Raw genomic sequence first — 15,653 nt, 5'->3', positions numbered from 1 at the left:
ATTAGAGAATCCACACTTAACCCGGAAATCTCCTGCTGAAACTCAATCAGCCATGAAAAGCATTCGAACCAGGACATGAACGGTTTAAAAAGGCAGAGAGATTATTCATGTGCACATTGGGAGTTCATACTGTAGCTACTTCCTTACCAAACCGAATGACACTGTGAGTCATGAGACAAGACCAAACTAAGAGCAGAAATTTAAAGCACTGTACTGATATCACTGCAAGTGGGATTAAGCATATACTCGGTTTTTATCTTTAATTAGCATATCATTAAGTTAAACCAGTGGAGCAGCAGGTAATGAATTTAAGAAGAATCTCCGTTCATTCTAGAGGAAGAAAACACTGTTCCCCTCACCAACCTCCAAAGAATCACCTTAGACACATTATTATTATTATTAAATGGCTCTGAAACTGAGTCAAGCTGTGTGTGAGATTCTCATATACACACAGACAGACAGACAGACAGACACACACACACACACACACACACACACACAGAAGGACAAGTCTGACACCTTGTGGTGGGTTGATATCTTACAACACTAAATATTGGTCCTAATCATAAATAGTCAGATTATAAATAATCAATAAATGAATAAACTATATTAATATATAGTATATTTATTAAAAACGGTTTTGTGGTTGCCGTGTCAAGTAAGGCGAGGCCAACACAACAAGCAGTTGTTTAAACTTTATTCTTGAGAGTAATGTTAGTTATTTTTAGCCACATTACTGACAAGACAAGAGGACCATTATGTGGACGGGTCCGACGAGTCACTGAAGTGGTTTCTTTGCCGATCACGATGACTTTAGGGAGGCACAGCTGCATTCCACATTTGAACGCTCCAGGAAAGGCTCGTGAGTAGATCTTGTGTTGAGAATATTTTTTCAAATGTTTTGTTTTCCAAGATATATTTACCACTGAAGGTTGTTTGTTCCCGCTCTCTCTCAATAATGGTAATTATTTGTATGATTAATGTTATTTTATTATTATATTTTTAATTCTGCCTTATGTTATTGTGCATATTTGTTAGGATATACATGTGCATCTAATTTTCGTCTGCATTTAACTAGCGGTTGAATTGATACAGTTGCACACAGCTTGTATACGTCTTGCTTAGAATTATTTGAATCTATACCACAGTTATACTGCAAAACATCAATGATTTGGAAATTGAGGAAGCATTTGAACAAGGTGAAGATTATATTATTTATGATATTGAGCCTGAACACTGATTTATATGTAGTTACATTGTATGCTTAAATTCTGCTGATATATTGATGTAGATGTTGTTAATCTCTCATATGTCAATCCGTGTTATTCAGGCTTCATTATGTACAGTTATGGAAAATCAGTTTTACGATCAGAGTAAGAAGAAAGCAAGGAAAGTTGTTTACTCACTTGCTAACTTCCTTATATTGTGCAATCTCTTCTATGTAGAGCAGGTCGTGCAGCCGGGCCTGGTAGTTGTCTTTGGTCAGAGTCTTGTCCAGGACTGACTGAGTGAAGAGCTGGTCTGCTGACAGAGGGATCTGATAGCGAGAGAGGAGGCTTCGCTCCAGGTCGGCCATCGTTTCATTGGGACAGAATTCTACGATGGTCTTACAGGAAGGGTCCCAGCGCTTTGCAGTGATCAAGAGCTGCTGCCTGGCTGCCATCAGGTAATCCAAGTCTGAGAACAAAGGATGGAGAGATGTTTATTGTCCCCCAAAAAAAAAACACAATTATGTGTGCATCCAGCAAACAACAAATTCCCCATTCTAAAAAGGACAAGAGGGTGGTTGACAGCATTTACGGTCACTGTAAGTGCATATTTTACCAATTGTAGAGATGCATTTTCTTGGCCAATTTAGATTTTTACAGTTGCGTCACTCCTTTACATCATTTCATATACATTGACAACCGTTTTCAAAGACCTCTAGATAACCTTCTTGCTTTTAGCATACCTTCAATTGAGGCAGCATCCACCATGATCCGCTTCATCAGCACAGGCTCTGAGCCGAAGTCAAAAACAACGGTCTGTCGGAAGGTACCAAAGATTTCTGTGCTGAAGCCCACCGCTACCTGGTAGACACAGTGGTCCATGCCGTTGTCTGCTGCCACTGTCGGAACAGTGAAGTTTAGTGTAAATGCATTCATAACACAATTTACATCACAAGCTGTAGACCAATGCAACATAGGGCCAATAAGTAAGCAAACACCAAAATAACAGAACAGGACATACCTCCTGTGTCCTCTCCTGGAGTCCACTCTTGGCACCCGTTGGAGAGGGTTTGCAGCCGCTCCTCAGATGACACACCTGTGATGAAGAAGTGTGGCCGGTGGGCATCGTAGAGCAGGGCGATGCGGCACAGCTTTCTAGCCGGCTGGTCAGGGAGACAGAGATGGGAAGAAGACAATCAGAACATTCACGAAAGATGATTTAGACCAACTAGCACTGGCAGGTCGTACTGATAAATGATCTGGTTAGACAACGAAAACTTCTGAATCTGCACATGGTACATTGGTATTAAACATTTCACCCTACCTTGCACAAGAAGGAGAAGGTCCAGGAGTGTGCAGACTTTTTGGCGGCGACGGTAACAGAGAGGCTGGAGCTGGTTTCTACATTCACTCCTTCTAAATAGTCACTTAGCTGGAAAATGAAAAACACACACGGTTAGACGGAATCCATCACTGCAAATGTACTCAGAACTCTTTTACAAGAAGCAGTCTGTCAAAATGTGGTGAAAGTTAAGTTCACTGCTGCAAAGCATATAAATGAATGCAACCTTCAGGAACGTGCAACTGTATCGCATAATGTGAGCTTCATAACAGTCAAGAGACGATGTATGATTGTCTGGTCATCAGAGACTAACGCTTTGAGACTGTCCTGACTGGGTCAGGGATGGATAGTTTTACCCTGCAGATGTGGTAGAGTAACATTCTGCTGCTTCAGTACCGTAAGTTATTAAATGACAATATGCAACTCAGTCAATGTTTGGTCTGTGCATACAAAAAAGCTTGGCCTATTAGCTGGGTTGTACAAAGTGGTCGGTACTGTAACTGCCCTCCACTAGATTCACAAGGTGAGGGTGTTCTAAACGTTTGAAGAGGCTTTTAATGAAATCACAACACAGTATCATACACACCTTTGTGTTTGGGTGGCCTTTCTGGGAAGGTGAGCCCTCACCTTGGTATGCTATTTTGTCTGTTCTTTGTCATTTGAGCCACTTTTCAAACTCGCGTGCACTCACCACTTTCTCTGGGGAGAGGGAATTCATCCACTTCTCTATCAGGGTCTCCATGTAGTTCTCGGTGAAGTGTTTGCTCTCCTGCTGCTGTTTGAGGCGGATGAGGCGTGACGCATAGCGCTTCTGCCACTCCATCAGCTCCTCCTGAGAATGGGCTGATGTACACTGGGCCCCGTACCGACACAGGCCCTGTTCCAAGTACCTACAGCAGAGACAAACTGTGTGCTGAACTGATGCTAAAGAAACACTCTCTGGGACAATTCTAACTAATTGCTTGACGTCATGAAATCACTAAGAATAGCAAGCATGTGGTAGTTAAAGCTTTCCCAGTGTGAGAATATCTTTTCTTTCATATTATAGTAAATTAAGAAACTCTATTTTGGACAAAATCTGCAATCTGAAGATGTACATGTACATATGTATGTGTATGTATGTATGTATATTTATTTTCTCAACATGAACAACAGATACTAGAAATTAGATTCGTAAGACTGGAAAACAATTCATATTTCAATAATAAAATATCTTTAAATGTGTCAATTTCTATGCCAAAACTGTATTCATGCATTTTTTTATTTAATAAATTGGTGTTTTAACACGTCCGAAAATCCTTCAAAACAGCACAATGATTAAATAGGTCTTAAAATGTTTACTTTTTAGACAGACCAAGCTGACTTGTAGATTTACAACATTTGATAAAAAGGCAAATACAAGCTATACATAGCAGCAGACCAATAGAACTAGTGATGTAACGAATCGTTCCGTTGCACCACTAAATACAACCGTCTAACCCATGCAGCAGTAACTGATACTAGTGGTGCTGCAGTGGGACATGTACTGGAGCTGTGATGGACAAACTCAAAGTCAGAGAAAGTTCACAGGAATAAATCTAAGGCTCAACAGATTCATTGGTGTCCTTTTACACAAAGATCCAGGATGTGGATGAATGATTGTAAGAGTAAAGATATCAAATACAAATTCATGGCAGAATCATACTTCAATATCCTTCAGTGTAACTGAATACCACCATTACTTCCTGAAAGCTATATTAGTCACTTTATTATCAAATGCCTGTACTTCACACAGAACAGCAGGCATGACATATTAAATCCCCCTCAGCAATATTCTGGATGTTAAATTCCTCATTACTGACAAATTACCAACCAGCATTACCTTTTACAGAGGGTGTACTCCTCACTGCTGGTGACTCCTCGGGGAGGAGGCCGGTATTGCCAGCCATCTTGGAACTCTGTAAGTACACAGTCAAGTGGTTAATATCACACTAAGCTAAAACTTTAAAATAAAACGTCATAAAATGGGCTTCGGCCAGCCTGTTTTGAATGTGCTGTCAAGCTGCTAACTGATGGAAGACTTCCTAAACATGAATTATATCTACTGCACATCAATACATGGGAATCTTTGGTATCAAGCACATTGTTATTCATTCTTTTTTTTTTTTTTTTCAAGTTGAGGGAAGTCTTGCAAACGAGATTGGCTCACCTTCCTCCTGGTCATCCGTGTATTCAGGTGCCACCTCCCTGTTTACCGACTGACAGGAGACAAAGATCGGTTAGGGTGGGTGGGAGTGGGGGCAGAAAGATCATTACTATTATGTGAATGACTAACATGGCCATACAAGCAGTTGGACCACTGGACTTATTACAAACAAATGAGTAATACATCCACAACTACAAGCTAAGCAGAGGAGCACAAAATAATGAAGTTAACGTGAGAATAAACCAGCATGAACCAATCGCCTGTAAAACCAGCGAGCACCAAAAGGCATGAGCACGAAAGAAAGCACAACAGGAAGGTTTGCAGCCCTTACCTCGATTTCTGAGAAGAGCATTTTTAATCTGGAAAGGTCTTTTGCGACGATGCCATTCTGTGAAAGGAAGGAAGGACAGGATCGTCATTACTACAAAATACTGCAGTCAGGGCTTTCAGTACATGTTCATAATTACTATAAACCCACTGTTTTGGAATAAGCTGGCAGATGTTGCTTGGTGTGATCATATTAATCATGTCATTTTATCACGGCAATATTTAAATCCATCACCGTCGCAGTGTTTAAAAGCTGCTGTGTGAATATTTGCCGCACCAAACGGCAGCGACTGAAAAGTCACAGTTTGTACCTGCTCCGCATCAAAGAATGCCAAAGGGACAAGTGACAAGAAACTTCTAACCTCATGCATTATTTAGATGAAGCGCTTTCAGTTTGTATCTTGCTCTTTCTATTTGTCACTTGTGGGTGGATTTTCTGCCAGTAACTGGACCCAACACCTGAATCTAGCTCTGAGACTCTTCAGGGTCTCAGTGGTAATTTTCTATGGCAGATGCATTTTATAACCCGAAACTGACACTGTGGATTTACCTTAAAAGACCAAGGCTTTAGTAAACACAAGGCCAAATAAGGATGTTTACTTGTCCTCTTACTATTCTGAAGGGCAGATCTGGTCTGATAAAGCATTGCACATTAGGCATGTAAATCAAAACTTTATAAAACATCTCCAATAGGGCTTATTTTCTATTTATTACTGACCCTACCCCAAATGAGCAGCTGTGTCAGCTCTTACAGTACAGATCCCAGCAGAGCTTCTCTTGTCTTTAGTGGTTTTTATATTTATATATGTGCATGGACCAGATTTGAGTCACCCGATTCGTTCAGAACAAGTCAAATGAGAAAAGTTAAATCAGCCCAAGCTGTGTCAGAATAACGTTTGCCTTTGAGAGACGGAAGGAGATAAGAGATCTGCCTCGCAAACAGGATTGTCCCCACTTGCATAAAAATGTTGGATGACCTTGGGGACAAGCTCAACCTTTGAATACCTGCTTGTGTGTTGAATTGGGCAGGAAGTGGTTGCAAAGGGGGGGAGGGGGGGGGGGGCACCTTGTGGGAGGCACCTTGGCAGCAAAATGCATGTTGAAGGGAGGGCAAAGTCAGACAGGAGCAAAAGACCCTCTGTCTGTCGGTTACATCCACAAAGTAACCCTGCTATAGTTAGGGCACCACACTGCACTTCCTCTGACATTTATAGTCACGTTACCCTTTTTCAATGTCGGAGTAAACTTTTGAGTCATTCCAACGTTAGGTAGGAACTTTTTATCAATTCAAATTTACTTGACTATGACAATCTTAATCACTAAGCACACTGTATCTGATATTATTGTAGCGTCTCACATCACTGTGAAAGCAATTCAGGTTCATTAACATTCGATGTTTGAATCCCTCTCATGTCCTAAAAGCATCCAGTGAGGTTTCCCCTCTTTTTAGGAAGGAAAACACGACCTCAACGGGTAAAATATTTAAGCCTTGTATGCACTTATTGGCTGTCTGAATGCATATAATGTATACAATGTATACATTGTCCATCAATCATACCATTGGCTCCCCATACAAGGCTTTAGAGAGGATGCTGGCCACCTCCTGCAGGCTGCCGTCCAACAGCATGAAGCGCAAGCTGGCCTGTAGCGAACCGTCACCTCGAGCCGTCTCTTCTGCGAGGACTAGGACAGGATGAAGAACACACAGGGAGACAATGAATTCAATACATTGAGGTAGGTTTCTTTCAATATATGCAATACATTGTTTTCAAGTCTGTTTTCTACAACATTGTAGTCATGACACTGACCCAATAGACAGTTATAAAGCAATTACATGGGCCCAAATTCAAGATTTCTTCTGCTACACTGAGACCAAGGCATGTCTGAACTTGGTTCTTCCCTGACCCTGGCGCGTTCCAACTTGAATTGCTACTCACCATGTTTGCAGTCTTCATCTGCTTCATCATAGTTTTTCTGTTGGCAGGAGAAGAAAAAAGATTTTTTTTAAAAAGTAACCATAACAAATGGGAATCCTTTGTGTTGGAGGGTCAGCGCTTCACTTAAGCTCCACGAATGGCTATCTTTGCCTCACAGCGGAGCCCCTCACACGATCATTAAAGACTTAAGTAGTTTCCATAATCTCAGGGCCTAAGTAACTGGTGTAATTTCAGTGCTACGGGAATTGAATATGACAGTGCCACGGAGGAAGAAAGTAGGGTTCATTGTTCTCATTTGTAACATTCTCTTCATGGTAATTCACCAAGTGATTAGAAGTACAACAGTGGATTTAAAGCACAATGATCAACCTACATCATTTCAGTGTAATGAATATATTTTAGAATAGGAGAAAATTATATTTTATTTTGTGATATGCCGGCTCAGAAGCAGCAACAATACTTAAGACAGCCGCGGTCCTCACCAGCTGTAAGAAGGCAGCGATTCGATAGAGCAGGGCCCGGCTGCGGAGGGGTCCCGTGGCAGCGACAAGGGATGGAGGGCTGGGTGGGACGGGGGCACCGGAAGGTGGGGCTTGCGGTGCAAGGACCACCAGGGCGTCTGTGCTGTGGCTGACTGCCGCCTCGTACTCCCGCCTGGCTAACGATCTGCTGGCTTCTTCACATGACTTCTCCGCTCTCCTGTCCGCCATGACTCAGGGACAAAACGTCTAGAGTCAGAAAAAGACAAGAAAGAAAGAAAGACGTAGTATGAACATCTTTTCTGCAGCAGGGTTGGGCAATATGAGAAAGAAAAAAGAATGAAGATTTGAATCAATCGGCTACTGCCACTCACATCAAAGTGACAAAATGTGTCAATGTACTGGGTGAAGGAAGCGGCGCTCGTCATGTCTACAAAGTTGCAATATAGCACTCGATTGGAAACCCTTCAAATGATTGCTGTAACAAAACAAAAAAAACGAAATGTATATCCATTCTTAGACACTGCTTATTTGGCTGTATTAAACATTGCTACACCACCATAACATGACTAACTTGTACTGTGCTGTAATCTGTAAATGTACTTCCGGTTCAGCAACATGTTGCAGGTGCTACATGCCTTAAATTATGCCATTGGTTAAAAACTACAAATATTTTCTTCAGCCTATATTCAAAATGAAGAGAGGCTTTACAAAAACAGTTCAAGACCGATACGCCTCTCACCAGAGATTGTACATAAAACTCTACGACTCTGCAAGACAGAAAACTTCACAATAGCCGAGAAGGATTTTTCTTTTTACCACAGGAACTGAAATAACACAACAGTCAACCAAGGCACAGAAATAGTGTCAACGTGTTATATATCATACTAAAACTGGGACATTTACGCCTTTTCACAAGGCTTTCCTTTCTCTCTATGGCACTGCAGTGCATTGCATATACGTCAGTGAGACCGGTTGTTTCTTGTTACTGTCCACATGCTCACTGGCTGTATGTTGGCTTTTAGTCTAACAGGAGACATGCAAATAGGTCAGACCATACTGACTATTTGAAAACATATCAGGTTATACAATCTGAGAAAATAAAAACCTACAGTACACCCACACGCAACTATTGGGGCGGCACATCCCATTTGTTTGCTTCACTTTCCAACTCAAACTTGACATGAAATGGCCAAGTTTCTGCATCTAACTGAAACGGCTTGAACCACATTGCATGTTTTTGGAGAACTTTAATTAATGTGTGAAATACTGTAAATGCTTTAATGCCTTAAGTCGGATTGCTTTTCACACCTCTTATAACAAGAACACTCAAAACCGTCCATAAATGCTTAAAGATGGAATTTACAGGAAATGAACTTATAGCGACTACATCGTCCCCCAGCGTAGAGAGTGAAATGAAGATCAGAGAAATGGAGAGAGGGCTCCACTCTATGGCCCTTGGGAGAGGCGGATCATTTATTGACTCCTGTTATGCTTGTTTCTATGTTTTAAACAATACAAAGTTGTGTAGCTGACAGCAAAACCTCATCCACTTCAGAAAACAACAACAATTTAGAGATGGACAAAAGTTATGGCGATGGAGTTATAATAAGACATCTTTCCAAACTTGCAATCCCAGGGAATTACTTTGACTCCACATGCAATGCAAGTGAAAATGTAGTAATTTGTTAATTTTGTAATACTTCTTCTCCATTGCGACTTGAGGAACAAGATGAGCAGAATCTGCCACATAAACAATGACTGTCAACTTGATCATTTGCTAAATAAAATTCTAACTTTTAATTCTAATTCTTAGATCTAACTTTCCTCCGTGCTGGTCTCGTGGGTTAGGGTCGCACTATTAATCGAACATTCACCACGATCGAGATGCTTCGGCTTCACTTTTTGGGGGGCCACCATGTCGCTAAATTTAGCAGGAATAGTCTTGAATATTTTTCTACATTAAAATATAACTGTAAAAATAAATACACTGTTTGTACTGTTTATTACACTGCAGTGGGTGCTTATTTAAATTTGGTGCAATCATAATCAAAATATTTTGTTTCTAAAAATCAACATAACACGTTCTGAACTAGGCTAAAGGCTGGCGGAGTTTTTGGGGGGGGTCTGTGCTATGGATACAATCCGACCGGCACACCCCGGCTTAAAAGCTGACGTATGGAAGCATTTTGCTTCTTCTTCCTCCCAACTCCCCCGATAATCTTTTTATAATGGCATCGTAGCCCTCTGAATCGAATTGTGAGGTGCCTAGAGATTCACACCCCTGTTTTATTCTCGGCCTCTGCTCACTCAGTGTACATTTCAAATACATATGCAACAAGCCGAGAGAGCAACGATCACATGAGAGGCCTAAAGCATTAGCCTATGTGAGACATAGTTATTTATCATCTCAAGCTCCAAAAACAGTGGAGTCAACCGTCTGCCGTCATCGGACTGCTTAGACTAACGGCATTATCATCAATTGATAATACAGAATGCGAAGCCTTTATTGAGACTAGGCAGTATAGCGTGCTGGACAGTGTGCAGAAGGAAACGGTGTGTTAGGACACTTCATAGCCACTAAGCCAGACGGTCAACACCATCTATGTGCCAATGAGAACACATGCCTATATACTGAATCTCAGAGTATTTGCTTATGCCTCTACACAGCTTCTATACGTTTAGAGAAGGCATCCTGCGCACATCCCATACACAAGTCCATGGAGTATTTTTTTAATGGGGTGTTGTTAGAAACAAGGTTTGTATCATAAAAGTTTGTTTGCCTAAATTCATTATTTTTAACAAGTGAAAACACTTTTGCAGCTTTCCAGTCAACGGAGACAAACCTCGACTCAGAATCAACTCTAGGGAATGTCAAGAATTACAATATGTCGAAGGACAAGCATCCCAGATTATTATTAACAGTAGCATTACAGCAATCAAATCCCATGTAACAAAAAGACAAGTAGGCCCCAAAGTGTTAAATAAGTAGCATCCTCATCTGTTTGAGTACCAAAGCAGTACTCAACAGATGCACAGAGGAATTTAGCCCACTAAGCATTGCACTTTATGATCTCTAGTTCAATACTGCAGAAGCCTGTATGAGCAGCGTCTGGCCCAAGTTAAACCTTGGTTGGAAGAAGGATCACGAAGTCTGGGCAGATAGCATTTGTTAACCAAAGAGCTGGTTAAGCCCAGCTGAACGGTTTGGTCCTTTTCTTAAATACGGAGTATGAAAATGTGTTAGCCTATTGTTGATGCAAGATAACTACTATAGCCGTATACTGTAGCATTAAACAATCTAAACCTCAGACTGAGATTACAAGAAGCAGCATGCCCTCCTTCCCACCAACCAGTACAGATATGGATAGGGATGGTACACCATGGCCTGCGTGGGAACTCCCATGCTCAGCCTTCGCTGATAGTTTAGTAACTTTTGGTTCTATTTCCACCTTACTGGTTTCACCATTGGCATTGCAGCTTATCGCAAGCTGGCAGAAAAACACCCTTTATAACCAAAAATGCTGCTTTGAAAGCCCCATTATAGTTATTGTGTGCCAAGATGGCAGGCAAAACTAACTTTTTGGTTGCCAATTAAAATTCCACAACAATTAGCTGATGCTGAATTTCCATACTGGCCCTCGCCACAGTCTGGAATTCAGCTTTTGATTATGACTGGCTCAAAAGGACCAGTGAATTTGTGGCTTGTGGCCCAGTATTTTGGGGTATATTTGTGACAGCTGTCCTTGAAAGTGAGACAGCAGACAGCTACCAGGCCTATATGTTAAAGCCCAGTTAGCAGTATAAAGAAAATATAAAATAACAGATTATATCACAACCTGGTCGAGAATCGGCTTTCTATGAAAGAACGTTCACAACAAGGCATTTCATGTGCAATAACTTGCTATGCGAGAAGAGGGGAAAAACTGAGTACATCTGCCACCTGGGCATTATTTTGCAATAAAGAGCATTATTGACCCTGCAATAAGTTTTTCAGATAGTTACTTTTTGAATACCAAGCAACAGGCAGCTATGCTTGTAGCAGCTGCTCTAGCCCAACTGGCAGCGCCTCCGAGTCAGCCAGTTCCTGTCCCGTAGGACCATAACATAGAGATATATTCTCTAACCAATGTACAGTACACGTTGGGAGCACACATGACAAAGACTAAATCTGAAGTTAGTGTTTATGTATACCATTTATCATAGTTTTAACTCTTTTTATTCAAAAAATAATTAACACTGAGGCCAACAAAGGTAAAATACAATATTTGCAATATGCAATATTTGTCACCCTAAAGTCCAATGTTGCTGAAGACAGCACACCAACGACTACACGTCCCAAACAGTAAACACTTAAGTCTTTCATGTAAAGTATCTCACAACATCATATTACAGCTCTTTCCATAATCTCATCTCTTCCACAAGAAAAAAAAGTGAACTGCTGTTGAGTTCACTTCCTCTAAAAATTCAAGATTCAGATGAGGAACAATACTTCATGTTACAAGTAGGCTGTATGATAATGTATGCTTGTATACTATGCACATATATGGCAACTGGCCAAACGGGACAAATACTGTTGTAGCACCTACAGCTTAATAACACACATAGCTTAACAAGCAACGCTGGTCCAACCCCTGTTCCCAGAAGACAGGTAATGGTGCATTCAGGGAAATGTATAGTTCATATTGATTAATGTAAAAAAAACATTTGAAACATATACTCCACATAAAGAGCCATTTTATGGCATTACTGTCATAGTGGCAACTCTGGTGTCCCTATTTTACAACAAACTCATTAGAATCTAGTTAGCAAATGTTGCACAGTGTGTGAGGCCTGCAAAATGAGGGTTGAATGTTGCTTTGGCCAGCACACTAGGTCTGTGGCTCGGAAATGGAAAATAGGGTCAAAGATGAAACCAAACATGTGACTGATCTTAACGCAGTACCTTCTCCAATTATCAGAGGTTATTTTAAAACATATGCATGCGTTAACACTGCTAATTTGAACAGTCAGAATAGCTGTTACCTAATGTTGGTGCTTGCAAGCCAGCCACATCATGGGGGCAACAACAAATAGTTTGGCGGGATACAGTGGGTGGACACCTGGCTTGTTTTTTTGTGTCCACTCGTGGGTTTCTACTACAGAGGCTACAGCTTCGCCTGAAGTACAGTGGAGGAGAAAGCGAATTTTATAGCTGGGGATAGTTGTAAAAGAACATCGATTGCTTTAATCCTGACATAACGTCGGCTTGACAGTGTCGTTAGCAGCAACGTGCAGAAAAAACACGGCTATGAAACTTCCACATTTCACAAAGCCCGAAAGGTAAAATCGAGAGAGATCACGCCAATAACCGCAAAGGTTAAAAACGACTCGTTTGGTCTTTCAGTAGGAAACGTTGGAGTTATAACGTTAGCTGTTGTTTGTCTACTGAACTTGACATGACTGTTGCAAGTCAGAGCGATGACGGCAGCGTTACAAAGCCCTGAAAAATGTCCCCACAAATGTTGGTTAACTTGCCGTTCGCGTTTGCACGGGGTAAACAGTGTTGCCACGAACCAGACTATGCGTAGCTAACAGTTAGCTTGCTAGCCAAAACACGGCCTTTCTTGGCACCAAACTGGCAAGCTCACAACAAGAATAGCTGGCTGGTTTGTTAACGTTAGCAAGCTAGCTAGCTAGCTAGCTAGCTTAGCTTCGCCGAAACAAAACGGGCTCGGGCCTGTAATTTTGCCACGGTGTTTAGGCAAATATAATTGATGTGACATCGTGCTGTTATCCTTGCGTGAACTCAAAGCATCCGTCGTTATCATAATGATTTGTGGAGGGGGTTTATGTCAGTGGCTTTACGGTGAAAAAGACAACTGAAAGGGCTGAAAATGGGAAGTCAACACTTACCTAGCTTTACTTTCTACGCCATCTTGGATCCACTTGTCAGACCATCGCAAAGCATAGTGGGATGTACTGATCTGAAGGTTGAGAGGACTGTGTGTTAGTGAGTGCGTGTGTGCGTGCGTGTGTGAGCGTGGCCTCTGATGGCAGGGATCTTCCGTGTCGAAAAGCGTTCGTGTTGAAAGGTTTCTGATATAGTTCCTCTCAAACATACAACTTGTGGTTGATATTTACGGTTAATTCCGATGAATTTAAGTTGAAATGAGACATTTTTGAAATCCCTATAACAGGGAGAATACAAAAAGGCACTTAATGTATACTTATTAACTTGCGTATTTGTATACAGGCATAAAAAACACAAACGTGAGACATTTGGCTCTGAACACGCAGAAATGCAGCAATATATCTTGGGGATAAACCTTGTTTTTGTTTCTGATTCAAAACAACAAAAGGGAATGATACCGTTGACAGTCTTTGCTATCAGGGGGATTTTAATCCATCCAGTCATCATCAGGCCTATCAAACTCCACATATGCCGTCAGCAGTATGTCGTTTGTATTATTTTAGCACAGCTGGAGAGTTTCTGGTGCTGAGGCTGGCATAATTCCAAACTAACTAAATAAATAGCAAGACAATATCTCAGAGCAAATGACAAAAGAGAATCAGTGAGGGTAAATCAAATATTAAGTCTAACTACAATAACTCAATGAGCATGACGATTATGATAGTGTGTCAGGTATGTGTATGCAGGATTAAACTATGTGAGGAATTAGAAATGTTCCGAACAATGAAGATTCAAGCTGCATGTTAAATTGACACATTAAAAACTGTGAAAAAAGAAAGACATCTCAGAAATGTTGGTAATAAAAGCAGGTGTGGCTGTTTCCTTTGGAAAAAGCAAGTGAGGACAGTTTGACCATATTTATCACAGTCTGCTATAATTTAGGAGATCTTACATTGTGATTGATACTCAATCTTTTCCGCTGTCTGCACTAGGGTCCAACAGCGGCTACACTTCCTTCGTAAGCTGAGGGTCTTTGGTGTCAACCAGAAAGTCTTGCTCCTCTTCTACCGCGCCATAGTTGAGAGCGTCCTGCGGTTTGGCATCTCAGCCTGGTTTGGCAACCTCAGTGTACAGCTGAAAGCCCAGATTACCCGGCTAGCACAAAGAGCCATGAAAATCATGGGAGTCAGACAGCATCCCGCACTCCAGGCCGTCTTTGATGAAACTATCATCAGACAGGCCCAGAAGATTATTTCTGACCCCACCCATGTCCGACACCCTGAATACCAGCTTCTTCCCTCAGGCAGACGCTTCAGAGTCCCCCAGTGCAGGCTCAACCGCTTTAAGAACTCCTTTGTCCCCTGTCCATCAAAGGCCTAAATGGCAAGCTAGCCAGAGCCTAACCCCTGTAACACCGATTTTTATTTATTTGTATTATCTTAACTATACACTACAGGTGTGTTGTACAATGGGCAGTGTGAAATGTATTTGTTGGCTGGTGGCAGTCTGTGCATGTACTATAGGTACTGTGTGTGCGACAGTCTGTGTGTGTATGTATGCAATATGTTATTTGTATTGGTTTAACAGCAGACACTGTATGTTTCCAAGACAAATTTCCTTCGGGACAATAAAGTCTATCTTATCTTATCTTACGTTAAGATCCATTGTAGACTTATTTTCAACCTGTCAGCAGGAAAGCCCCGTTGAAACTAATAACATTGATGACCGCTCTATTCCTGTGGTAACGCAAAGCAATACCGAGACCTGGAACTAATCACCTTTTTGGAATACAGGCATTATTAATGTCATGAATTTTTTTAATGAATGTTTAAATTAAGATTCTTGCTTAAGTATGTGCAGGTAGTTGACAGCCCACGGCTATTTTTTTACAGCATTTTTGCCTTTATTTGATAGATCAGTGTATAAATAAAATTGGGAGAGAGGGGGGTGACATGCTACAAACATTGCTGGTCCATCCCAAACTATGGACACCGTGTACTGTACCGTCCATTAAGATCCAAAAAAACCTAAGTTGTTAATATTGCTCAACAATTACAGTACTATTACAATACAACACAGAAGATCATACTATCATACGTTCCATTTAGGGAGTCACAGCCATTCCAGTGAGCCAGCGCACACATAGTACCAGGGTCCTGGCCCAAGTAAAGGGAACAGGGCCATCATTAATGTTATAATTACACCTGTGTTTACCCTGCAATGGCAAGTCAAAAAGGGCTGCTGCGAAAAGGGCCATCACAGTAGCAAAACTTTTAATTTTG

The 15,653-nt window shown here is 41.3% G+C and overlaps 1 protein-coding gene across 2 annotated transcripts in view; it reads right to left on the bottom strand.

The window, feature by feature from the left end:
- Positions 1-13,400, bottom strand: part of helz (helicase with zinc finger) — a 47,376-nt gene extending 33,976 nt beyond the window's left edge. The window contains exons 1-13 of one of the 2 annotated variants that reach the window (XM_079159456.1): positions 13,374-13,398; positions 7,853-7,956; positions 7,482-7,727; positions 7,000-7,036; positions 6,621-6,745; positions 5,067-5,123; positions 4,739-4,787; positions 4,412-4,487; positions 3,242-3,440; positions 2,533-2,640; positions 2,230-2,371; positions 1,952-2,107; positions 1,407-1,677 (exon numbers count right to left, since the gene is read on the bottom strand). In XM_079159456.1, the coding sequence (XP_079015582.1) occupies positions 1,407-1,677; positions 1,952-2,107; positions 2,230-2,371; positions 2,533-2,640; positions 3,242-3,440; positions 4,412-4,487; positions 4,739-4,787; positions 5,067-5,123; positions 6,621-6,745; positions 7,000-7,036; positions 7,482-7,709 (1,448 nt within the window). In that variant the 5' untranslated portion in view covers positions 7,710-7,727; positions 7,853-7,956; positions 13,374-13,398. Of the gene's footprint in view, positions 1-1,406; positions 1,678-1,951; positions 2,108-2,229; positions 2,372-2,532; positions 2,641-3,241; positions 3,441-4,411; positions 4,488-4,738; positions 4,788-5,066; positions 5,124-6,620; positions 6,746-6,999; positions 7,037-7,481; positions 7,728-7,852; positions 7,957-13,373 lie in introns of both variants that reach the window. The other variant, XM_079159457.1, reaches the window with a different exon arrangement.
- Between the last annotated feature and the right edge of the window lie 2,253 nt (positions 13,401-15,653).

This window comes from Pholis gunnellus (assembly GCF_910591455.1).
Source record: "Pholis gunnellus genome assembly, chromosome: 5".
In the NCBI taxonomy this organism is placed as follows: Eukaryota; Metazoa; Chordata; class Actinopteri; order Perciformes; family Pholidae; genus Pholis; species Pholis gunnellus.
This window is presented reverse-complemented; position numbering and strand designations above follow the sequence as displayed.